The sequence below is a fragment of the Corvus hawaiiensis genome, chromosome 3, assembly GCF_020740725.1.
Source record: "Corvus hawaiiensis isolate bCorHaw1 chromosome 3, bCorHaw1.pri.cur, whole genome shotgun sequence".
NCBI lineage: Eukaryota > Metazoa > Chordata > Aves > Passeriformes > Corvidae > Corvus > Corvus hawaiiensis.
In genome coordinates, this window is record NC_063215.1 from 95017950 (window position 1) to 95042357 (window position 24408).

At 41.8% G+C, this 24408-nt stretch overlaps 1 protein-coding gene across 5 annotated transcripts in view; it reads left to right on the forward strand.

Moving 5' to 3' along the window:
* The first annotated feature begins 208 nt into the window (after window positions 1–208).
* HHAT (hedgehog acyltransferase) overlaps window positions 209–24408 on the forward strand; it is a 151296-nt gene continuing 127096 nt past the window's right edge. For 3 of the 5 annotated variants that reach the window (XM_048296239.1, XM_048296237.1, XM_048296238.1), the window contains exons 1-9: window positions 275–359; window positions 692–817; window positions 2209–2276; window positions 3480–3593; window positions 4203–4397; window positions 5436–5648; window positions 8188–8359; window positions 14895–14963; window positions 17230–17380. In XM_048296239.1, coding sequence (XP_048152196.1) covers window positions 724–817; window positions 2209–2276; window positions 3480–3593; window positions 4203–4397; window positions 5436–5648; window positions 8188–8359; window positions 14895–14963; window positions 17230–17380 — 1076 coding nt within the window. In that variant the 5' untranslated portion in view covers window positions 275–359; window positions 692–723. Of the gene's footprint in view, window positions 360–691; window positions 818–2208; window positions 2277–3479; window positions 3594–4202; window positions 4398–5435; window positions 5649–8187; window positions 8360–14894; window positions 14964–17229; window positions 17381–24408 lie in introns of all 5 variants that reach the window. The other 2 variants (XM_048296241.1, XM_048296242.1) reach the window with 2 other exon arrangements.

Here is a 24408-nt window from a genome sequence, read left to right on the forward strand (position 1 = left end):
CTGTAGGTGTGTGTACGCCCTGTGGCTATGTATGTACACCCCGTAGGTGTACACACGCCTGTAGCAGTGTGTGCGCACCCCGTAGGCGGGCGGGCTGCAGCGCCACCCAGCGTTCGGCCGCGGGCGCGCAGGGCCGGGAGCTCCGCCCCGCTCCCGCCGCCTCCCTCCCTCCCTCCGCGGGGCGGCCGCAGCCCGTAAGGGGCTGGGCGGGACCGGGCGCGGGGTCGCCCGTGTGGCGGAGTGGCTGGAGCGGCCGGGCGCGGGGCCGCCCACTCCCCTGCGGGTGTGGAGCCTCCGGTCGGCCCGCCCGAGGCCGCGGCTGCCGCTCCTTCCTGTCCTGGCGGCACAGCCCTCCTCAGGTAATTGGGCAGCGGCGCCTCCTCTCCCCTCCTTACTGTCCCGGATCGGCTAGAGCAGCCGGCATCCGGCCCTGGTTCTGTCCCGAGGGTCCGCCAGCCGTGGGCCGTGGACCCTCGGCTCTGCAGCCGGCGCCCTTGGAGCCGGGGCGTCTGCAGCCGGCGCGGCCGGGCATGGCTCGCTTGCCCTCCCGGCAGCTGCGGGCGGAGTGGGGCCACCTCCCAGCCCGGTAGCGCGGGGTTCTGGAGCCGCGGTGCCCGTGCCGGGTGTCCCGCTGCTGGGTGCCTGTCTGCCCTCCGCCGGGAGACCGCTCCCGTTCTCTCTTTCCCCGCAGGGAGGCGGCCGGCGGGAGCAGCTCCCGTGCCGATGCTGCTGCCGGCCTGGGAACTGTGCCTCTATGGGCTCCTCACCGTGGGCTCCCACCTCTACGCTTTCTACGAAGCGCACCAAGTGTCTCGAAGTAAGTGTGCGACGTGGGCGGGCTCGCTCGGGCACAGCTTCCCGCCCGTGGCTGGCTAGGCTGTTCGGTGTGAGTTCTGCTCTCTGGGTTGGTTTCTACTTTGTTCCTCTGTGAGGAGCCCCTTTGTTCTTCCCAGCTGCCAACCTGCCCTATGCGAGGAAGCAGTAGGCAGATGCCACCTGGGCAGAGAGCTTTGTCCCACGGCTTTTTTGCTTTTGAGTGGTGGGAAGACCCATGGTAACGGTGTCCTCGGATGTGGCTGTCAGGGAAAAGATGAGGGAGACCTCTGAAGCTCAGCTATGCAGATAGGGAAGACTCAGGAAAGCTGGGTTTGAATTGTCTTGTTTTTCCTGTCTAGTCACGTGCAGCTCCTTGCAGGTGGGTGGTTCAGACAGCTGTGCTTTCCAATGGTACTTGCCAGGGTCTGGACCTGGAGTGGCCCTAGCAAGTGGGTGTTCCCTGCCTGGAGCTCTGGGGCTCCGGCGCCGAGTCCAGGGCTGAGAGCAATGGTTGGGTTGTCTGTAGAGCTTTGTGGTCAGTTTGTTTCCAAACACCTATCTCTGCCTTGTGTAACCTCTTGGTAGCTGCTGTGGTGGCTTGGTTTGGAGCTGTGGAGCTATGTAGTGCAGAGCAAGGGTGGGATTTTAAAGAAGTTAAGTACAATTTGTGGATGAAAAGAAGCTGTGTTATAGCGCATTGTTATTTAAATGGAAAAAAAAGTTGTATTATAAAAGTATAACAAGCTGGAGAGGCTTGGCAGGGAATACATATTGGATCTTGTTAGGCTTTAATCAGCAAGATTCTACATTAATGACTCTACCTGGCTCTTGAAAGAGCTCAGGGGAAGAACAGAAGTGCCAGGAAGGTATTTGCAGAGCAATGGAAGGAGTGCTGTGTAGCTGGGTACAGGGCTGTGCACCCATGCATACAGCAAGTCTTCTGCAGAAGTGGCAAAATGTGGTGGCAACGGGCTCTAGAGGCAGCTTCTCTGAGCAGCTTTTCCCTGTTTTGGCTGTACTGGGCGCTCTGGGTCTGTGTTCCCCTTCTGCTCTGGTGGGAGAAACCAGGCAGTTCTGAATAAAGGCAAGTGAGGATTAGTGCAGGTCTTGTGTGGTAAAAGGTGGGTCACTGCTACTGTCCCTGTTGCAAGCGGGAATCAAAACGCAGGTTCTGGGAAATTGCTTTGCCATTGCTGTGGTGCAGAGCTGTGGCACAGTTGGGGCCCTCGCCTAGTGAGCAGTGACAGGGTGGCTTGCTCTTCCCTGGATTTGGGTATCCTCACTGTTGGAGACCACATGAGAATGTGTTGCTCTTGAGCAGCAGAGAATCCGTCCCTGACTCTTTGTGCTCTGGCTGCTGTGTCCTTATCAAAGGTTTGCTCTTCCCTGCAGAGTATGAAGCTGCAATGGACAGAAGGTTTGGGCTGGACCCAGGGACTCTCTTTCGGGGGCTAAAAAAGGTAGGAGAGGCGACAGTGTCTTGTTTTCTGGCAATAATGTGAATATTGTGCATCAATGCCCTTTGCACACCCAAGCTTCTGATTTGGCTTCAGAAGTTTATAGTAACATGCAGATTTAGATATTTGTAGTTGATTTTAGTCTGACGTTTCTGATGTGGAAGAGAGAATAGCTGTGTGTGTCTAGATCTAAGAATCATAACCAAAGTTTTGTTCCTTTTCTTGATCCCTGGCTTAAGTGTTTATCCTTTGCTACATCACTTGATAATCCTCTATTTTACTGTTTGACTTTAAAACTCTGATCAACCTTGACACTTTCTGCAGCCTTTCCCCCCTTTTTCTTGTCACTGGGTGATTTGGATAATACTTAACGTCAATGAACATGTTTTTCTCTTGGTTGTCCTGTTGTACAGCATTGAGGAGAACAGATTTTTGAGGTGTAAGGTCTTAAGAAAACATTGTTGGTGTAAGAAAAAAAGAAAAAGGCAAGAAAACTAGTAGTCCTCTATGCCAAACCAAAAAACACATCCCCACCTCCCCTTGCATGCATTTTTTCAAAAGGATGTGAGGTCGAAAGCAAATAATGCAACTAATCTTGAGGATTCCTTACACAAAACTAGGAATGCATGTCTGCAGAAGTGTTTTGGTGTTTGGCCTGCCATGGCTGCTGGTAATGGACCTTTGATACATACTTTCTAGAAGGCCCTAAGGCAGTTGAGATGAACTTCTGGTGAGGCTCTACATCAGACACAGGGTTACCAGCTGATCCCTCTTACCTAATTTAGATAAAAATCTCATGCCACAGGTAACTCAAGCTGACCTAACTCCATCTGATTGCAACTGGGCTTTGTTGAAATGGGGAGCTCAACTTCTCTTACTGCAAAGCACCTTTCCACTGAAGTTTAGTTGTCCAAGGCAGAGCAGAGTTGCTCTCTGAATCCCTCAGGAGAGGTGGTGCTTGCTCAGCTTCAGCACCAGTGTGATGCTTAGAAGGCACACCATCTAAAGCTCTGTTTTCCTGAACTCTGACCCATTGGAAGTGAAAATGGTGCTGAGTTCACTGTAAGTGATCCAACTGGATTGCTGAAATGATGTTCCTGAGATGTGGGAGTTCTGTTGGGTAACACACAGCTGGCATATTACAGAGGTATTCCCTTGTCCCTTATGGCCAGATAGACATAGTGACCAGTTCCCTTCATGCCACAGGACCCCATGGACTTTGAGTGGAGCTACTGGATTGAATGGGGAAGGGAGCGTATACTGTGGCTTCTGGCTGGTCACCTGCTGGTATCACAAGTGTCCAGGCTCTTGGTGGAGAAGGTATGTAGGGATTTTCTTCGTGGTAGGGAGTTTCTAATGGGTTTGTTTACTGTGGACATGAGAAGCTTTGCAGTGAGACCACTGAGTGTAGTAAATCCCATTCTGTGGTGTGGATTGTGTGTGGGGGTTGGTTGCCTTAATGTTTGGAGATTTCAGCCTCCAACCTCTAAAAGCTTCTGCCTTGTTGTGAGCCATTAAACAGCATTGTTTGACTTGTACACATAACAAGGGTGCAGTTATTTCTTTCTGAGGAAAGTATATAAAGTGATGGCTGCTTGGTTTTTGGCATGATTGCTAAATGATTACATGATTGTAGGAAATGATCTGTGTGTGGTGTCCCACCTGCTGGTTTGGGGAAGGAAAGGAAGAAGTTATGTTCTCTCTCAAATTGGGGGGGCTCTGGTTTTCACATGATGCTGCTACAGAAGCACCTTCCCTTTCACCTTTAGGGATACAGTTGGGTTTCTGTGTGTTTTCATGTGTGTTCCTAATCTTATTGACTGTATTTGTCTCTACTGTAGAACGTGTCTAGGCAGCACAGGTTATTGAGTGCCTTTTTTCTTTAGCAATAATTTAATTAAAGATTGTTAACTTTTCTTTTTCTGACAGTATAAACCATGGTGCTTGATGGTTTATGGAATGGCTGCCTGCTGGCTGTTACTGGGAGTCAAGGGCTTTGCTGTCATTTTGTTACATGCAGCTATTTCCTTTGCTGTGGCTCAGTTTCAGCTGTCACTCCTGACATGGTTGTGCTCCCTTATCCTGCTGTCCACTTTACGCATACCAGCTGTGGAAGAAACCAAGGTAATGTGAGAAGGACTAGTTAAGTATCGAATTAATTGTGGTGGTTGTCTGTAATGGCATTTAAGGTGCTGGGTTTTGGGTTTGTATCCAGGAGTTACTCAGTTAAGCCTGCCTGTACTTATTGGTGACTGTGACTTCTGCAGGGAGGGAGACTTTCTCCAACACTTTGATTTGTACCAAATGAGTTACTTGCATCAATCAGCTGTAAGCAAGCTCAGTTTTGCTCTTTGGTGGCTTTTTCTGGGTAGTACAGATTTGGAAAAACTGTTGCCCAGTTGTAAGGAAATGTCCTGTTGTATTTCATTGGACCAATGGGAAAAACTGGACATTTGTTATAAGGGTTGTTGCTCTGATGTTCGGGGAGGGGGTGGTGGAATGAGTGTATAGAATCTCTTCATGTGGTATGGTCAGTTTTGTGCTTTGCTCTCACAAGGAAAGGGCCCACTGCAGTATAAATTGTCAGTCAGCCAAACTGCATTTGCTGATGTTTCCAAGTATTTTGTGGTCATAGGTTTTTGTTGTTGGCAACAAGGTGTGATACCAAGTGTCAAAAGGTCAGTAAAGGCTCAGTAACGTTTTTTTGAGTCTTAAGCTTTCTCAGGAGTGACTGATTCTCTTCAGGTCTAGCTTCAGCCCTAGTAGTCCCTTGGCTATCAATTGTGTTGCTGGCTGGTTTGAATATTGTATTACTGGACTGAATCTGAGGTGGATGTTTCATTTCTGTAAGAAAAGCTCTCCTGCTGTCCTAGTTCTTCACAGCCTAACATGTTTCTGAAATCAAGCTCTTTCTGAAAGTCTGAAAGTTGTCTCTATGCTGGCTGCAGTAGCTCTGGAGGGCCTTTCTCCATCAAAAGCCAGTGCTTGTTGTTGATGTGTTTAGTGCTGTTGACTTTATATTCTCATTCCCACTGCTGTTGGCTTTAGTTTCGTCCTGCTGCTGCTGACCCCAAAAGTTAGGATGTGAGTAGACACTGCTGTCTTGCCGTAGAGAAAACACAACATTGCACCGTCATGAGCTGGCTTTGTTTTGTCTTGCAGAGGAAGTGGTATGACACTGAAAATGAGTATTATCTGCTGCTCTTCACTGTGTCTGTCCGCTGCCTCTTCTGCACTAGCTTCAGCCTGGAGTACTGCTGGCATGCACCTACCCAGAAGTCATCCCACTCCTTCCCCTGGATGCTGGCATATGTGTTTTATTATCCTACATTCCACAATGGACCCCTTGTGAATTTTGATGAATTCAGTAAGCAGGTAACAGTGGTTGTTGTTCGAGTGTCTAAAGCTGTCTTCCACATAATTATGAAATAATCAAATAATACTATAGGAATGTGACAATTTTAAGTGTATCATTAGGAATTTTGCAATGTCCTGGATATCAACTTTTAAGACAAACCTGTCTCCCCAAGTTCTTCTGCTTCACAGGATGTTCTTGTCTGACATCTGATTCATCCCTTCAATCAGGGAGCCAGTGACATGCTTTGTTACATTTGGAGAGTGTTCATAATTTTAGTGTGCAGCTACTGGACTGGATTTTTGTTTTCTTCTTCATCAGGTGGAATAAAGTAATGTTTTCAGCATAAGCTTGCTATTAACTCTGAAACAGATTTCAAGGTCACAGGAATTTGTTGGGAATTTCTGAAAACTCGAGTTTCCCCTCACGTGGATATGAAAACAGCTGATGACTTACTATGAGCATTTTGCTTCAACTGAGCAGTGTGTTTAATGTATAAGACCTACCTGAATGCTTTTTTTAGTCCCTTGCAGGCTTCTTTTCAAGCCTGCATTTCGCATGGTGGGAAAAGTCCGTGTTTTCATTCTTTATTGCTTTCCATATTTCCTTGCACGCTTGGGTAAGAAGTGGTATCACAACCTGTTATGTCTGCAGCTAAAATTTTTGTGTCAAAATGGGTTAGTGAACATTTCAAACCATAAACTGTCTTTTTCTCTTTATGTGTAGAAGCCTAGGGACTGCTTCCTTCTGTTTGTATTTGGGGATTTTCTCTTGAAGCCAAAGCAAATATTGGGGTTTATGAAAGTGAAGCTAGATTGTGGTGGACCCTTGAGTGAAAAGTCCTATGCTCATTTGTTTTCACTTGATTTGGAAGATGCAAGGCTGTATGTTGTTATCTTGGGCTGGATATTGTGGGAAAAGTCTGCATAGACTTGCATAGAAACTGAAGTAATGTGTTTTACTAATTATTTTGTAGCTTCTGAAGTGTATTAGATTCCACCTAGATCCTTGTACCCTAGAAGAGGCACAGTTGTGCTTTCTTTCCAAGGACTGTTTCAGAAGATCTATGAGACTCCAAGCTGAAAGCAGCTTGGGGATAGCTGGTAGGAAAAACTGGGGGGCCTTGCTTTGAAATTTATCACCTGATATGGCTCAGCAAAGACCTGTACAAAGAACACATGTATTCTTGGTGTAAAAGGAAAAGGAAGAATGAGAATGATATGCCTGTATTTGCAGAAAGTTCTCCTTAAATACATACAGACTGTGGTTAAAGCCCTGAAGAAGATGGAACAAACTGAACAACCTTAATGTGTTTCTTGTTGGTGTTTGCTGCAGGTCATTGTGAGAGCTCTTGCCTGAGCAGAAGGTATTACCTTGGCAGGTGAGGTCAGAAAAGGGTTTCAAAGGTTGCAGTGCCCAGCAGTTGATTCAAAATACACGATGCAAAGAGAGTATTTATTGATTATATTGGAAGAGACCACTCTCAGAACCTCTTAACTGAAGCTGAGACTGGGATGAGGGTTCCTGCTGAGCACACTGGGAAGCAAAAATTCTGGAGCTGGAGGCAGTGACAATTGGCATCCACTGCCAGGCAAAAATGAGACACTGACCCTGTCACTGGCCTTGTTGAATTTCTGTGTTGAAACAAGGCATGGCAGTTCTAGACATGGGTTTGAAGGCCTGTTGTGAAAATCACTGTGATAAAATGGCCATCTCCAAGCTTTCTTCTAGCTGATGCAAAGGAACCCTCCAAATGAGTGTCCATGTTAGCTGTACAGTGCTTGGGATTGAGGGCCTGTGCAGATGAGTTGGTTGCTTCTCTTGTATGTGCACTTTTGGTGGCCAGGTAGAGACTGGAGAAGGAAATGTTTCACACAGTAATAGATGTATAACACATGACTGAATTTTTAGGCAATCCTATGTTTCTGGTTTTTGATTCTATTCTCTTTTATTGCAGAAAGGTGGTGCAATAATAATATGCCAATGTGTTTACTGCAGTTAGCAGTGTAAGAGTTTGGAGCCTCTTGAGAAGCCTGTCAACTGCAAACTTTGCCTTATCTGTTATTTAAACTTGCACTTCCATTTGCTTGGCACATCATGTAGGTCTTGCGGACTTTGGCAATGCTGTGGGAGAAAAATAAAGAACTGTCGTCAAGTAATTGAGTCTCTGCAGTTGATTGAAGTTGGAGGTATTTTAAGAGTAAGCAGTCATTATTCCTGTGTTCAGAAGGGCTGCTGCTTCGAAAACCTTCATCGCTCTAGTTCCTTTAATCTTTTTAGATTATTTCCAGAGGTCAAGTTGCAGGAATTAGTCTCATGTCTGGATTCTGTTCAGGTTAACAACACTTGGCCTTTTTTACAACAGTTTGGTGCAGCGTGGGTTCACATTTGGCTTCTTGTTGGTTTCTACTGCTTACTGAGATTGAGAATGCAGAGACCAGTCTCCCTCAAGAGTGTGTCAGGAATTTCCAAATGGTGTAGTAAAAAGTTCTCAGGATGAGTATTTTGAGTAAAATGGTCAGTTTTGTGCCAGGTAACCTCTTTGGATTTCTTCTTTAGATGAGGAGACAAGAAGCTTTCAGTATGAAGACCAATCTCAGCATCTTAATTGTGGGCATAATTCGTATTTTCTTTTGGTGGTGCCTGGCTGAGCTGATGATTCACCTCATGTATATCCATGCTCTCTACAGTAGTGCTCTGCCTTTGGAATCTGCATCTTACTGGGCCTTGGGTGAGTATAGAAACAATAGCAGAAATCTTTCTTCTTCCCCCACTTCAAGAACCCCAGTCTCTTTTATGTCCATTTGTAGGTATGTAAATGTAGCACATTATAGCCAGCCGCTGTCAGAAAGGTGATCTACAGACTCATAATATAACATGTAGATTCTCCATAAGCTTACTTGAACTTACTGAGTGCTTCCTAAATTAAAAAATATTCTGTACTTTTTCCAGTCTAGGGTATGTCTCTAAACTTTGTTCTAAAGTGATTTTCCCCCTCAAGTCATAGAAGTGGACACTTCCAGGAGTTTATTTAGTGTGGGGATGGAGGAGGGCAGATGTTAAGAATTATTTTTGATCTCCTTCTGATTGATTTTTGTTTTTGTATTCACATTAAAAAGTAAAAGGACTGAACTTGAGCAAATAGTAGAGGGAAGGAGTTGCAGATAAGGTAACCTGAAAGTAGTAGTCAGTGCCTCTCAGTTCTGTTTTCCTGCTTGGCTTCCCCCCCTTCTACCCTGCTCCCAGCTCCCTGGTATTTCATTAAAATGCCCAACTGTGAGGAAAAAGAGTGCTGAAAATTGCAGCATAAATCAGCAAGAGCTTTAGGTGGTGTATGTGGTTGATTTGATTCCTGCCCCCCCTTCCCAGCTGTATCACCAGGTAGGGGGGGAAAAAGCAAAGAAACCCCAGACCTTAAAACTGGGTTCTGAAAAAGCCTTGGTGATTCTTGACTTGCGGGAGGTGTCTCTCACACCAGGGATTGGCACACACGCTGGGACGGGCTGTCCTGCACTCGCTGGAGCTCGCCTGTGTCACCACAGTGCGTGTATGGTGGAGGGCACTGTTGGACTGCATCGGACTCTGGTCAGCAGAGGGCAATGTGTGCACTCTCTGTGTACCCCTATGTGCACACGTACACACCTGATACATGTTTTAGTATATCATTTTTATACCTAAAATGGGCAAGGGCAGATGGAGAGCAAGAAAGGGAGAGGTTTGCCTCAGTGGTTTGCTGTTCGTTCCACTGCTCACGCAGTCACTGTTCAGAAAGGGGATTCTGAGTTTTCATTTTCTGTTCTGAATGTCAATTCATTGATGAGTTGCATCTGTTAGTTCCTAGTGCTTGTGTGTGTTACAAAATGCTGGCCACTTGATAATATGGGGAAGGCTACAGAATTAGGGATGAAATATTCTAGCTGTGGTGCTACTGGTGGATTCCTCCCTCCCTTCAAGACTACCAGTGTTGATTTTTTAGGGTGGGGAGAGAGTTACTTCATGGACAGCGGCTAAGTTGTCTGTGTATTTATTTGATGAAATGAAGTGTGTTATCCTAAGAATTAAAATGCGTTTTGAACAGAGGGTTAGAAAAGGTGAAAATGCTTCAACACAACAGGAGATGAAAGCCAGTGTCAGAGTAAGTTTGGACTTTAAAGATGCCTGATTTCAAGTCAAATGATTGTAGTTTAACAAGTTGCCTGTGGAGACCCTGCCTTTAGGAGAGATGTACTCAAAATATAACCCTTCTCTCACTGAGCTTTGTCTTTGTGGTAATGTAGGCAGGTGTTTAAAATATACTATATATGAGATTTTTGAGCTAGAAATTGGTCACTTCATGTTTTCTCTGCAGGTTTTATCACAATGATTATATAGGTTTCCTTAGACTCAAATCAGTGATAGGCCACTGTTGTGACTTGCTTTAGGGAGCCACCAATATATGAGCATGGGTACTGGTAATAATTTGCTGTTAAGTCTTACTGGACCCTTATGGATCTTACCATGCTTCTACAGTAGTTCCTGTACAGAGCCAAGCACTCCCCTCTGTTACTTTGCATGCTGTGTTATTGGGACTAATTTAATCAGATAACTGAGTATTGAGACCAAGGAAGCAGCTTGCTGTTGACTCAGGAGGATTAGCCATGGTATGTAAGCCTTTCTGCACTGATGGGGTTTGTTCATTTTGGGTTTCCTGTTTAACTACAGCAGCTTCAAACCAGCGTGGAACATTTATTTACACTGTGATGTCTGGCTGCCCTCATAGCCTGGTAAACTTAAGGGAAAGGCTGTGAGGCTGTTCTGCAGTTATCTCTAGTTAGGGAACTTATATCTGCTACTCCATGCTTTTTTCTGGGATAACTTTAAACAATGGGCAGTAAATGCCAGCAGCACGTGTAAAGACAACACTGCTGTGAGATTTTGCTCTCAGCATCTGAGGACAATGTCAGTCTCCTCCTCCTGAGTGTGAAGCTACAGTGTGTTCTGCATCACTGTGTGGTGTTCCTGTAAGGTGAGGCAACAAGGAAATAAAAAAATACTCCAAAACTAAACCTTGACTGAGTTTCAATACTTGTTAAAAAATGCTGTTATGTAACAGTGTCATTTATGGCCGTGTAAAGTAGAAATTCTAAAGTGACCTAAACTAACATTGCTAAGGGCACACAGGTATAAAATTTAAAAAATAGTACCTGGGAGAGTGTGTCCCAGCAGCAAGAGAAGTATTTTCTCTTGTGTGGATGGAATCAGAGGTAAATGAGTTTCTAGAAGCAGCAACATATACCAAGTGGTGCAATATAGCTTTTCAGTAACCAAGTACTAGGCCCCACATCCAGAAGAGAATGGGGAGTATGATGGACTGCATCCAACGCTGTCTGTTTGCTGTATATGTATGGCCCTTCAGTTTGTGGAAAGGGTGTTAATGTGTGAATGCAAGAATTAATTTAAAGATGTCAGCTGTGCAATCTCAAAACTGTTATTTATTGGTCCCAGGAAGCCATTGTTTGGAGAATGTGACCATTTTGCAGAATTCACAAATCATTGTGTGCACAAATGTTTGTGTCTGTGGCTAGTTAGCTATTGACATACTGAGCAATATCAGGGCATTTGTGCTTTTTTAATGATGACAATCAAATGCAGTGTTTATAGCAATTCCATGGGTTTGTGTTAGTGCTGCATTTCATTCTGGTAGCATCAGTCAGATTGTCTGAAAGAATTGGGTGCTTTCAGAATTAATGACACAGCAGGAAGACCCGTATTCCATGTTAATGGAAACCATGGTAGTTCGTTCTTCTCAGATTTTAATGTTAATTGGGAATAATTTTCTGCCTTTAGATTTTGCTCTGTGAAATGTAGATTTGCAGGCACCAAGAATAAAGACCACTATGAATTCCAGTAATCCAGTACCCTGATGAACTGCAGCATGCCTGAAAAATACCTACACGTGCCAGATCAGAGGTTCATCTGTTCTACTGAGTAATGTTTGGATATGGTATGTAATGAAGCAAGTGAAAAGAAATGAGTAAAGGAGAGGTAGATTGGTGATCCTTTTCAATGTCTGTTCTTCAAACTTCTGCAGCTGAATGACAAATTCACTGATATGTAGTAATGGGGAGCTTAATAGCAATGGTTGAAAGAGCTTAAGTTGAAACAAGTGATTTTTTTCTTTCTTTACTGTGACAACGTAGACTGTCAGTGGTAAAATCCACTCTGCTGAGGTACATTCTATTGTATAGAAACTGAAATGTATGTTGCTAGGTCATTTATGTGTTAAGTCTGTGTCTGAAAATGCAGATGTTGAAAGAAGCACTGCCTGTATTTCCCTTACGAGGCTTCACATTTTTCCTGGTGGTTCAGCACCGTCTACTTACCTCTGCTCATCTGGGCAGAGCTTTGTGTGCATCTGGCAAGGTACAGGGAATGATGAAAGACAGAACTGTGTATGAAAATATATTGTTGAATATAATTGTTGCTCTGGATTAATCTAGATCTCAATAGATCTTATAGTTGTGAAAATATCTTTTACTAGGAATCTGTCTGTACTTTGTCAGAGGTGTGTGATGTATAGACATACATCTGAGATGTACGCACACGATAGGATGTTGTGAATTCTCTATGGCTTTTAATGTATTGGTCATAACTGTGTGCTGTCTTTTTGTTCTAGTGAAGCATGCACAAGGTAGTGTCAATTAACAATATCACTGTTTTAATTATTAACTAGGCTCTGCTACTTCAAAAGTGTATTTTTGTATGAGTGGTATCTAAGTCAATCTAGAATATGATCGTTCAAAGGTGGAGCCATGTGGTTTAGTCTGTAGTTGCTGATCCCATGTTTTAATTTGTTAGAAGAAGAAATGTTCTTCTTTGACAGTGAGACCTACAGAGTAGTCTATGTAAATTGCATGTAGGGTGCTGCTTTTGATGTATTTGCAGGTTTTTCTGATAAACCCACAGATAGGAAATAGATTTCTGAGTTCATTTTCAGAAGCATGCAGTGTTTTGCTATTGAAATCGGGGTATCTGTTCATCTAAGTGGTAATGAAATACTAAGAGGAGACAGATTTTTTCTGTCCTGCAAAATAATGATAAGGAGAAACTGATGAAATACTTGGCATTTTGAGGTCTGTTTTGTAAACTGGAAATATAAACATGAATCAGAAAACTTAGATATTTTTTTGCTCTAAAATATTAAGTTGTTCCCTGCTTTGTAGAAAGAAGTGTTCATGCGTCTAATTTTTCTAATCTTTCCTGTAGGCTGAACTTCAAGATAGTATTGGCAATTAACTTACTCCTATGACTACTTTTCTTTTTACTCGTGTGTTGTGGCTTAACCCCAGCTAGAAACTGAACACCACACAGCTGCCCACTCCTTTTCTTTTCTTGGAGAGGTGGGAAGAGAATTGGAAGAATAAAACTGAGAATTTATAGATTGGCATAAAGACAGTTTAAAAGGTAAAGCAAAAGCCACATGTGCAAGCAAAGCAAAACAAGGAATTAATTCCCCGCTTCTCTGGGCAGGCGGCCCTAGAAAAGCTGGGCTCCTTCATGTACAATGGTTGCTTAGGAAGACAAATGCCATCACTCTGAACATCCCCCCTTTCTTATTCCCCTAGCTTTATATGGTAAGTGTGAGCATATGGTATGGGATATCCCTTGGGTCAGTTGGGATCAGATGTCCTGGCTGTGTCTCCTCCAAGCTCCTTGTGCACCCTCAGCCTTTTCACTGGCGGGGGGTGAGGAGCAGAAAAGGCCTTGACTCTCTAAACTGTGTAGTAACAAAAACATCCCTGTGTTTTCATCAACACTGTTTTCAGCACAGATCCAAACACAGCCCCACACTGGCCAGTATGAAGAAAATGAGCTCTATCCCAGTAAAAAACAGTGCAGTGTGATAACTCTTGGTTTATTTAGAGAGCTTTTTCATGCAAGTAACTACTGTTGAACACAGTGCTTACAGTAGATGTTTTCATATAATGGTTTGGGTTGAAAGGAACGTTAAAGATCGTCTAATTCCAACCCCTTTGCCATGGGGGTTCCTTCCACTAGACCAGGTTTCTCAAAGTCCTTGGGAGTATTCATGGTAGGTGTCTTTAAAGCGTGTGTGTGCTTGAAAAGCCTTCTGGTTTCCTTTAACTTGGAAGACCTGTCTGTGCCTTGACTGAGAGTTCCTTGATGGCTCTGTTTAGTCTTATTTAAGTAATTTCACTTTGGGACCTTTATGTCCATTCAGCTTTGTCTAAAAATAAGCACTTAGCCTCCAGGAGAAACACTGTGGGACTTTCCTGCCACTACTCCACCCACATAAGGATGTTCCTTGCTTCTTGTGTGCTGCTGAAAGGCTGGGATATTTTGAACTTGACGATATGGCCCCAAATTCTGAGCTGTTATAAATGTCTGCTTCCTATTAGACTTCTGCCATGTGTCACTAGCCCTTTTGACATGTGACTTCATATTTATCTCTGTTTTCTAGTGCAACCTGTCCTGGTACTTGACAGAAACAAGCATCTGCAGTCATTAATGCCATAGGGTAAATGTAGCTGCAAAAAGGGTAAAGTTGTGATGTTGTGCTCATAATGAAATTGCCCTCTAAGTTACAGTTGACCATGACTTTTGGTGATGGCTTAAGGACAGAAAAATGGCAAGTGTGATTTGCAATAGCTGGATGCAAATGTTTTGTTGCTTGCTTATGAAAATATTCTATTTGTTGACTTCTGTCAAAAAAATACCAGGCAGAACTTTGAGAATAAGTAGACTAAAACAAATTAAATCTTGTGAATATTCCAGTTTGTAGTTGTTTTTGTTTCAAAGCTCTATGAAACTTAGGAAATGCAGTTTTGCAGTAAACTTAAGGAAAGCATTTGAAGGTCTGTAAATACATTCTTAAAGCATAGGAAAGCTTAGAATTTTTTGAGGATTGGAAGATGATAAAGCAAAAATACCAGCTTCTATGAAAGTAAATTGCTTTAGTCTGGGACTTCAAACAGCTTAACTGTTGAAATGCATGGGATTAAGATTGGGTACTTTAACTTGATATTTTATCCCTTAGCACATTCTGTTAAAAAAAAAACAAAACAAAACCAACAAACCTTGACTTTGAATCCTTTGAATTAATTTATTCTGGAGAAAAGATAGAATCTTTGCAGTACTTCTTCCTCTTAGGTGTGTTATAATACACATTTGATATGGCTTGTTTCCAATTTAAAATAATGCTTGTGTGTAAAAATTATGTGGTATTGTTAATGAATTTAATTGTTTAATTCGTATTTTTAAATCAGGTGATGCAGTGTGCTTCTGGCTGCTTTGTGCTAGAACGGAGCAAATGCAAAGCAGCTGGAATGTCCCAGGTATGCAAGAAGGTTTAAAGCCTGTGCCTGTTGCCAATACAGCCCAGCTATTTCGTGGTGAATCTTGCCCTTAGTTTTCCTTAAGTGGCCAGAACTCTCCTACTGCTGGCAGGAGTTCAAGACCAGTGAGAACTTGATCTGTGTATTTTGACAGGGACCTTTGTGTTGCTGTTTTTGTGAGTCTTGAAATTGCCATTCACAGAGTAGCTCCTGTGTGCCAGGTGTGACTGTGATGTGTGTGTTTAAGATGCCAGTGCTACTGAGCTGCCTGTTAGTTACAGTAATGACAGCCTAGACGTGTGTTATTGGAGGTGGTGAAAATGCCTTTTTTCCACAACTTGCATATTATGACTTTGTATCCGTGAACTCGATCTTTCATCATTGTATTTAAAATCAAATGTATTGATTTTTTGGGTCTGAGTGGAAGCCTGTTTCTAAATACCTTTCCATCAAGTACAGCCAAAGGATTTTGAATTTTACTAGTGCACAAACAGCTGTGATCTTCATAATTGATTTGTGTGGGTGTCAGTGTTCAGCTCTCCAATGAAATTTGTCAGAAAAGAAATGAGACACTGAATGAGAAGGGAATTAAAGCAGAAAGTTGGCTGTACAGATGATTTAGCAGTAATCTAATGTGGAGCTAATTGGCTAGTATCCAAATTGTGCTTCTGATTGTTTGTTTTTCTCTGGGGAATAATGTTATTGAATACTAGATGCCTGCTTCCCTGAAGTAAAGTCACATAAGCTTCATGTCTCAGTATTTTGTTCTAACATCAATTTTTATCTTGTATGGCACAACTGTTTCTTATCATGTGCATGGATTATGATATTACAACGAAAAATATTGGATTGTCATAGCAAAATATTGGCCATGTGTAGGCCAGCAGGAATTTTGCATTTTACGTTATTAGTACCAGAATTTCACTCTAGGTTGTTATACAGTAGATGAATTTTTAATGCTTAGCTTTTGGTTGTCATCCATAGTAATACTCATTAGTCAGCAGAATGCAATAGGGATGTTCCCCCCCTCCTCAAAAAAAGACAGGTTACTTAAATGTTCATGGAGATGTACTGCTGCAGTCAGATTAAACACTTTGTCTCCAAGGAAAGTCTGCTGGAAGGCTTTAAAATTGGGCTGAATGTCTAAAGTCCTTCAGTCAAGTTCGGTAATATAACTGAGCGAAAGCAGAGCACTGGAATGGAAGGAGATGTAGCAATTGCATTTTATAGGTTTTTTTTCTCTATTGAAGTATAAAATTATAATTTTAGTTTCCCTTCTTTGTGGTGAGATTTTCCGTATGTCAACTGTCAGATGGAAAAGTTCACCAAAGTCATTGGGTCCTTCAGGAGTGACCTCATCAGTTTCTGTAAAGGTGCTGGCCTCTGCTTTTTACTGTGTTTTTACTTATTGGTCAATACCACTTTGTTCAACAGAAAACATAGAATATTAGTTTGAATCATCTTCCTTTATAATGCATTCTAAGGTTGTTACTTGCGTGAATAATAATAATGAGAATATGTATGATTTTCATCTCAGATCTGTGTAAGATGCTGGAGTTTGTGTCATAACCTGAGGTTAAGCTGTGAGCGAGCACACTGCCAAAATTTCTGCTTTGGAAAAAAGGCAGCTAAAGGACCTTAAGGAGACCTTTGTCTGTGGGTTTAGAAACTGAAATATGCTTTAAGCACTGTGCAAAGTGGAGTTCCAGTCTTCTATGCCTTGGATGCAGCAGAAGGGCATCTTGTAGGAGTATTTTCTGGGGACTCAAATAATCTGACGGGACATGGGATGTTTGTGGGGATGTCAGGATAAGGTGCAGTTATAACCATTGTTTATGGCTGTTCTGGAGTAACAAGCGTAGAGTGGTTGGTTGGGGTTTTTTTGCAAAGTTAAATTTACTGTCCCTGTGGTAAATGTTGATTGCTTATATTGGTATGTTCTGATTTTTAGCTCAATATAAGTCAGTTCTTATTTTTTCATAGCAGTCAACACCCACAGTCCAGAGATTTTTGAGAGTGGAACTACAGATGCATACTTGTGCCTTCATATTGGAATGATGGTACCATTTTGTGTGTGTGCCTAATGTCATAAATGTATGGGCTTGTGTACTGTGGCTCTTGTAAAAGTAGATGTTGTGTATCCCATCAAGCAATGGTGCTTGCCTTAATTCTTGGAATAATTGCTTTTTGGAAGTAATTAGTATCAACAGCTTTTAAAAATATTGCAGGACTTGCTTAAGGTATGATTTCTTTTTTTTTCTTTTAGGTGGTCTGGCTTTAGCTCAAGTACTGTTCTTTTATGTGAAATACCTGGTTCTTTATGGTGTTCCTGCCCTCCTCCTAAGAATGGATGGACTCCAACCTCCAGCTCTGCCTTGCTGTGTGAGCCTGATGCACAGTTTCACTAACATGTGGAGGTTAGTCATTGTTGCTTTTCAGGCAGTTTGTTACTGATACATGGCATAAAAGTCACTAAGACCATGCACGTGTGTTCATGCTCACATACATGTTTGCTTTCCTGTCCTTGTGCTTTTTCTCTCATCCCCATGATTCATCTTCAGTGCTTTTTAAATGAACTTCCACTTGATGATTACTTCTGTCACACTGTGGAGGGGTAAGGACAAGTACCCATTTCAGCATTTGCAGCCTTTTAATTACTAGAGTTAGACTCAGCCTAACTAGGTAATATAGCAATTATTTTTTCTAGTTATCTATCAGCTTGAAATCCTTCCAGAGATGGAAACAAAAAGGTTGATTAATCACATGAGGAAAGCTGTAGTTAGAATACTTTAACATGTAGAGTCATATGGTAGGGAAGTCCTGAAGGCATTAAAAGTACTATGAAAATGGTACTTTTTTATAAAGTAGGATGGATTTCTGGATCTGCTTTGCTTTTAAGGAAGTTTCAGAACAATATTTCTTCAAAAATTTCTGAATTTTAAATCTTATGTTCACTTTAAATCAGTGTTCACTGAAGTCTTTTCACCGAAAACTCTCTACCGGGTGGATTCTGCCTAATGTTTAGCTTCTGTGTAAGAGGGAATTTATTTGACTTCTCTCCTCCCTTGTTTTTCTCTGCACTCTCCAATATTCCTTCAGGCTGTGGGATTCTGTGCCCCAGACTTCTAAAAACATTCCCCTAATGATTTAGACTGGTCAGTCTTTTAGTGCAGAGACTTCTCTCGTGTCGTGTTAGTGCAGAGCCTGTCAGAACAGTGCTTACTCCATCTTGTCTCTGACTGCTTTGCAATATGAATAAGGCTTTTAATTTCAGTCGTAAAAACAGCAGGCCTGCTGTTATCAGAGTTTTATTGGATGAGATTTTAATTTTGTTTTCAGCTTGAAGCTAGTTGTAACAAGAAGGCTTTAGAGTTCATAATAGTTGGCAAGTGTAGATCCAAAGTATTCAAAGAAATGCAGCAGGAGAAGAGTGCAGAAAACAGATGAATTATTAAAAGATATTTGAGCTACAAAGAACTGCTTTGGTTTAAATGCTCTTTCAGAGTTTGCACTGAACTTATGACCTACAGAGTTAATATAGAAATCTGTCATTTTTTACCAGGCAGTCTCATGAGAACAGCATCTCTTGGCCTGCTGGCCCTTGTAGGCAGAGCTGCAAACCCTTTGTCAGTTCTTGTTGCAGGGCATCTGTGTATTGCACAGGAGGTGCCAAGTGAAAAGGAACTTCAGCACAACCACTAATGACACTGCTGTGCCAGGCAGTTGTAACAGGCCATGAAAAGGTACTCTGCACCTGCAAATGTGTGTGGTGTATCACAGTAAAAAAATTGGGCATTCCTTCAAGTATTCATACCTCTTGTATGAAAATTGAAACTAATGTGTAAGTAGAAAACTTATTACTTCTGGCAGTGAATGCTTGATATAAATTGAATAATTGGGCAAAAGGTAAATATCAGCACTTGACACTTTTTCATTCTATAAAGAAATAAGTTATCTTACAGATTGAATTTGTTTGCTTTGAATGTGGAAAAAAGTCTGTTAATATATACCTGACTTGATTTCTTGCTCTCAAGGCTCTTTAGTAGTAGATTTTTCTGTAGCTGCTGTGTTATGGGTCATTCTCTGTTATCTAAGGAGCATTGTGAATGCCCTGAATTGTGGTGTCCTTATGCCTTTACAGTTAAACTCTTCAAACGGTCTACCCAGAGGCTTTGCAGTCTAATGTGGTGCATTGGTGTGTTGTATAGGAATGGTGTGTTAGAAGTAGGAATAGCCTTTGTTTCTGAACTGTAGGACTGAACAGGACAAAAACGTTAGCAAATTATGAGTTTAGCATAAAACAATTGAAAAAGGGTGGAAGTAAATGGCTCATGTTGTGAAGCCTTATTAACCATGACTGTGTTTCCCTTAAGTTTTAAATGCATTTTGATAGTTTGTGGAAACAAGTATTTTAACAGGAATGTTCTTGACAGCTTTATTAGTGTCTAATTTAAATATCAATAATGCTATGTCTAGTTTTAAACTGGTAGAGTGAGATTTGTACCAGAGTGTTTTTATTAAATGGTAATCTGGTAAAGCTTTAAAGACCTCTTTAGGGCCAGGTTGGGAAATGGAGTGGGTTGGAATGATCCAGATGCCTTGGAGTTACGCCACTCTTACCTTCTGTCTGGCATCAGGGATACTGCTCAGAAAAAAGTGGTTGTCTATGCTTGGCTTACTCTTCCCCTTCTTGCTGGTATCCACTTGAGAATACTGTCAGAAACAGGGTATTATGTTGGCTGGACTTTCCAAGGCCCAGTATTACTATTTTTGTCTTAAAGCCTTTAGCAGTGCATGTTTTGAAGGACAGAAGGTAGCCCGGAGAGAGAGACAACATGAATGTCACAATGTAAGGAATGCAAATATGCTGCTAAGGAACCTTACACCACCACCTGGTGTCCTTTGAGCATAACAACAAAGCGTTTGATCTGACCCATCCTGATCCCTGTCATTTCTAGTCAGTACGTGCTGACATAATTCACTGTGATACAGCATGTGGAAGAGCTTTCAGTCAGGAAGGTAAGAAAATACCACAGTGTGTCTGAAGTTGTCTGAAGTTTCTCTAGAGCTGAAAAGCAAAGCAGGTGTTAAACCAAATCAAGTATTCTGCCTTTCTGTTTATGGTACAAAACAATAAACCAAATTGTGTCCATCCAAACCTAAAAATAAAAGACTTTAATTAAAAAAGTTATCAAGCTATGGTAGGTTCTCCCTAATTCACATTTAATCAAGGCAATTGCTGGAGTCAAAAAATTATCAATCTTGTTTACTGTCTCAAGACAAATACAGGTGTTGAATGTGTTACTGTGGCTTCATTATACCGGGATATCATTAGCTTGCTAAATATGCCGCTGCATAGCTAATAAATACATTATAAATGCATTGCTATTCAAAAGCTTTGTTATAGCTGTGAAAAGGTATCTCTGAGCTCCTGATTTCCAGAGAGGATAGCAGTTCAGTGGCACACCATCTTAGTTTTTAATGTCTGCTTTACCTTAAGCCATGAGGAATTAAAACTTAGTTTTTGTCACCAAGGTTAAAAGCAAGGTAATGAATTGTGGGAGAGAACCAATGTTGTTGGAAACTTATGCTTTGAAAGAATCAGTCAAGGCTGATGCTTGCCATACAACTTTTCATGTGGGGGGATGAATTGTGTAGTGCAACTAGAAGAAGTTGTGTTACTACTGAAACTTGAAAATTGAAACTTGACTATGGAAAAACATCCTATGGAGGATGTTCCAATGGTTTGGAAACTACAGAAATAAAAGATAGTACGTAACTAAATCCTATGTCAATTTTAACATATTGGTAAATTATCTTGGCAATGTATTGTACAGAGGAACTTGTCAGTTTGTAAATTAGGACAACAGTTAGCTCAGCTGCTGTTCATGGAAAGAAATCATGCTTCCATTTTTGGTTTTTTTTTATACTGAGTGTGACTTGGTAACAAAAATGTTGGACATATTGGTTGGATATGTTTTGCCATGCTGTGGGAACAGCATGACATAAAGTCTCCAGTTTTTTCTGGTCACAGATCTGAAATGTGCAGAAGCACAACACCTTGGTGATGTTCAGAGGGCTGGAGCACCTCTCCTATGCAGATGGTTTGAGAGAGTTGGGTTCAGCCTGGAGAAGTGAAGGCTCCAGGGAGACCTCATTGCAGCCTTCCGGTACCTGAAGGGGGCTTATAAAAATGAGAGAGACACCTTTTTTGGAGGCAGATAGTGATAAGACAAGGGGAAGTGGTTTTAAAGTGAAAGAGGAGAGATTTAGAATAGATTCTAAGAAGCAATTCTTCAGTCAGACAGTGGTGAGGCATTGGAACATGTTACCCTGAGAAGTTTTGGATGCCCTGTCCCTGGAAGTGTTCAAGGCCAGGTTGGATGGAGTCCTGATCAACCTGGTCTAGTGAGAGTTGTCCCTACATGTGTCAGGGACATTGAAACTAGATTATCATTAAAAGGCACCCAAACAGTTCTGTGATTTTATGACTTCTTCTGTGTCTTTCCACCTTGAAGTCTTGTCATTCTCAAATATCCCAAGATGGTTTGCAGACAAGTGTGTTGGGGACAAATGGTGCTAAAACTTGATGCATGTTTAATATAGGTTAGTCACAGTAAGAGTAGAGGCTTTTTAAGAAGGTGGGCAGAAGTAGCATCTGAAAGGTAGATTTTCCCTGTAAACAGTATTTCGTCTAGAATAAAGAAAATGGAGTTGAAGAAATGCTACCAGAGGAAATTAAAAAATGCAGTGATAAAGATCTGATCATTTTCAAATACCATGATTTAAGTTCTAGATTCCACTCTGTATTTAACACCCTGATTCTTGGCAGACAAGAGTGTGACATGAGGCAACCCCAATTTTCTTGCATGCTAAGGAGTGGACTAGGAGGGCTGTATTTTGCATGTACAGCCACACATGGTTCTATATGAACGAGTTAAATTGATGCCACAGATGTTTTAGTGACATCCAGAAATGGCATCTGGGTTATGATTTGCAAGAAATTGTCTGCAATTCAGTTTAGTTTACTGGCCTTGTTACTGCTAAAGATTATTTGCCTGACATGAAAAACCATGGTCTATGTGCAAGGTCTCAGTGAATTGTTTCAAATTATGGATTAGAGTCTGCTGTGGGCTAATTACATTTTTGTCTATAATGATGCCATAAAAAATAAATCTACAGATGAAAATGTAAATTTATTTGCATTTGTTTCTTCCTCATCCTGGTACCTTTTACCTACTTTTACTGTTGTTCCTGAAACCGTCCTCCTTCTGGAAATAATTCCTTTTGTGCGTCTATCAAAAAGGACTGTGCCAGGGTTTTTTTTCCCCCTTTGTTTTGGACTTTTTTGGGAAAAGACGAGTCTGATACTCATGTTAGGAGTGAGTGTGAGCACAAGAGATCACTGTGACCACATGCAATAATTCTGGAGTGATGACTAGCCTGCAAAAACGTACCATGTTTTATTTCTGTCTTAAACTCTTGATAGTATTGTTTAATTGCCTATTAGTTTATGGTGAGGACTGGAATAGATTTTTAAGCAAGGAAAATGTACTTCCTGACCTGTAGAAGTAAAGTAATTACTTAAGTACATTTTTGCCTGTGCTTCTTATTGTCTCAACCAGTTTGACACGTACTTTCTGTTCTTTGGGCTTCTGATTTTTTGTAGTGGAATAAATCATTTGGGGAATTAGCCTGTTAAATATATCAAGACAAGTAAGATGCTGAAAGGCTTTATAAAATACCATTAAGGAAATTTAAATAAGATCAGAAGTAGAGTTTCTGTCAGTGCTTGACTTGGGAAGCTTGCCTCCTTACATTCCCAAATAGCCGATGTTTGGCACAAGTGCACACAAACATAATTGTGTGTAACAATAGCAACTGTAGCTGTGCTGCAGAGCCGTGTAGTCAGGATGAGATCCCTGCCTCTGGGCTCAGAATAACGTGCCTTTGCATGTTTAGTGGCTTGTGTTCTAATAAATGGTGAAAGGCTTGCTCTTTCTCTTTGGGTCTTGTAGTGCTCTTTTGTTGTGGTGTTTCTGGATAGGCTGATGGATAGTCTGAAATTGGAGATAGCAGATTTTTCTCCCTAAATTTCTCCTTCCTATGAGTTTAGATCTCTGATTACATGTTAGTAGTAACAGCAAATTGCTGTCGTGCAACCTGTCATTTGGAGGTAATTGTAGGGCAAAAAGGAAGGATGATAGGTTAAACTTATTTACATGGCAGGTATCCTCAGGAGCAGTTAAGTTACCAAACCTTGAAAAATTTGCATGAGGGACAGAGAGGCAGGCAGTGAAAAGAAACTCCACATCTCCATGGCAGATGGAAAGAGGGATTCAGCCTGAATTACCCAAAGCCTGGTAGAAATTTGAATGGCACAGCCAGATCTGTGGCTCACACCTGCTGCTTACATTGCTGTGGAAAGGGTTGCAGCAGCTGCTTTCCAAAGCTGTAGGAAGACCTCCTCTGAGGTTCTGTGCCTGGGGAGAGGGTCTGTCTGGGAATTAGAGCCAAGGATGCTGGACACGCCTACTTGTACTATGACCAGAGAATCCCATTTTCAGTGCTATGGATGGCCTACCAGTCAGCTTTAAGAGGATCAGGTATTATTTTCCATGTGACTTGTTTTGTATTTGTCCTATAGTTCTAGACAGCTACATTTTTGAAAGCACTGTATTCCATGTTTGTGATGGGAAGTACTGAGCAGCTGGAACTGAGAGACAAGAAAAGGAAGGACACGCTTATGTGTATTTCCCTTTCCTCTAGAGTTTAGGATTGCCTCTTCTGGTATATTTCTACCCTTTGATATTTTCAAAGAAAGAAGTTGTCCAGTATGTTGTAGACAGTGTATCAGGTAGAATAAAGGTCTTTTAATTACCTAGCTTCTCACTGGTTTTAGACTTAAAAAATGTTAATGCTGAAGCATTTCTATTTCAAAATCAAAAGGCATCTTTTCCCTACTTTGTTTTAGAGGTGATATCTTAAATATGAAAGAAGATTATTTGAAAGGATATTTGAACTAAATATGGTTATGCCCACAGTGTTGAAACAGCCTGGTGCTGATGAGTAAAGGAAAATTTTATTGAAAGTTGAGATTATTGCCAAAGTGTGCAGAAGCCCTTGTCTGCAGACTTTAACACTGTGAAGTCATAAGATTATGTTTCTTGTCCTGTCCGTAAAAGTGCACTGGATCAGATCCCAAATCAGTAGTAAAAATAACATGCACAAGACCAGTTGTGTCATGGAAAGCTTGTGTGCTTGGAGAGGTAGGTGATGTGCTTTAAAACACTTAAAGAATATCAAGTTTTCATTCTTGAGAAGATTTTTAGGTGGTCTTTGAGGATGCTGAGTGTGAGTCTTGGAAGGGAAAGTACTCTTCTTCCTTCTGTTGATGGGTAAAGTTGAATGTAAGGCAGGTGTCCCTGTATGTCCTTGCCCCCTA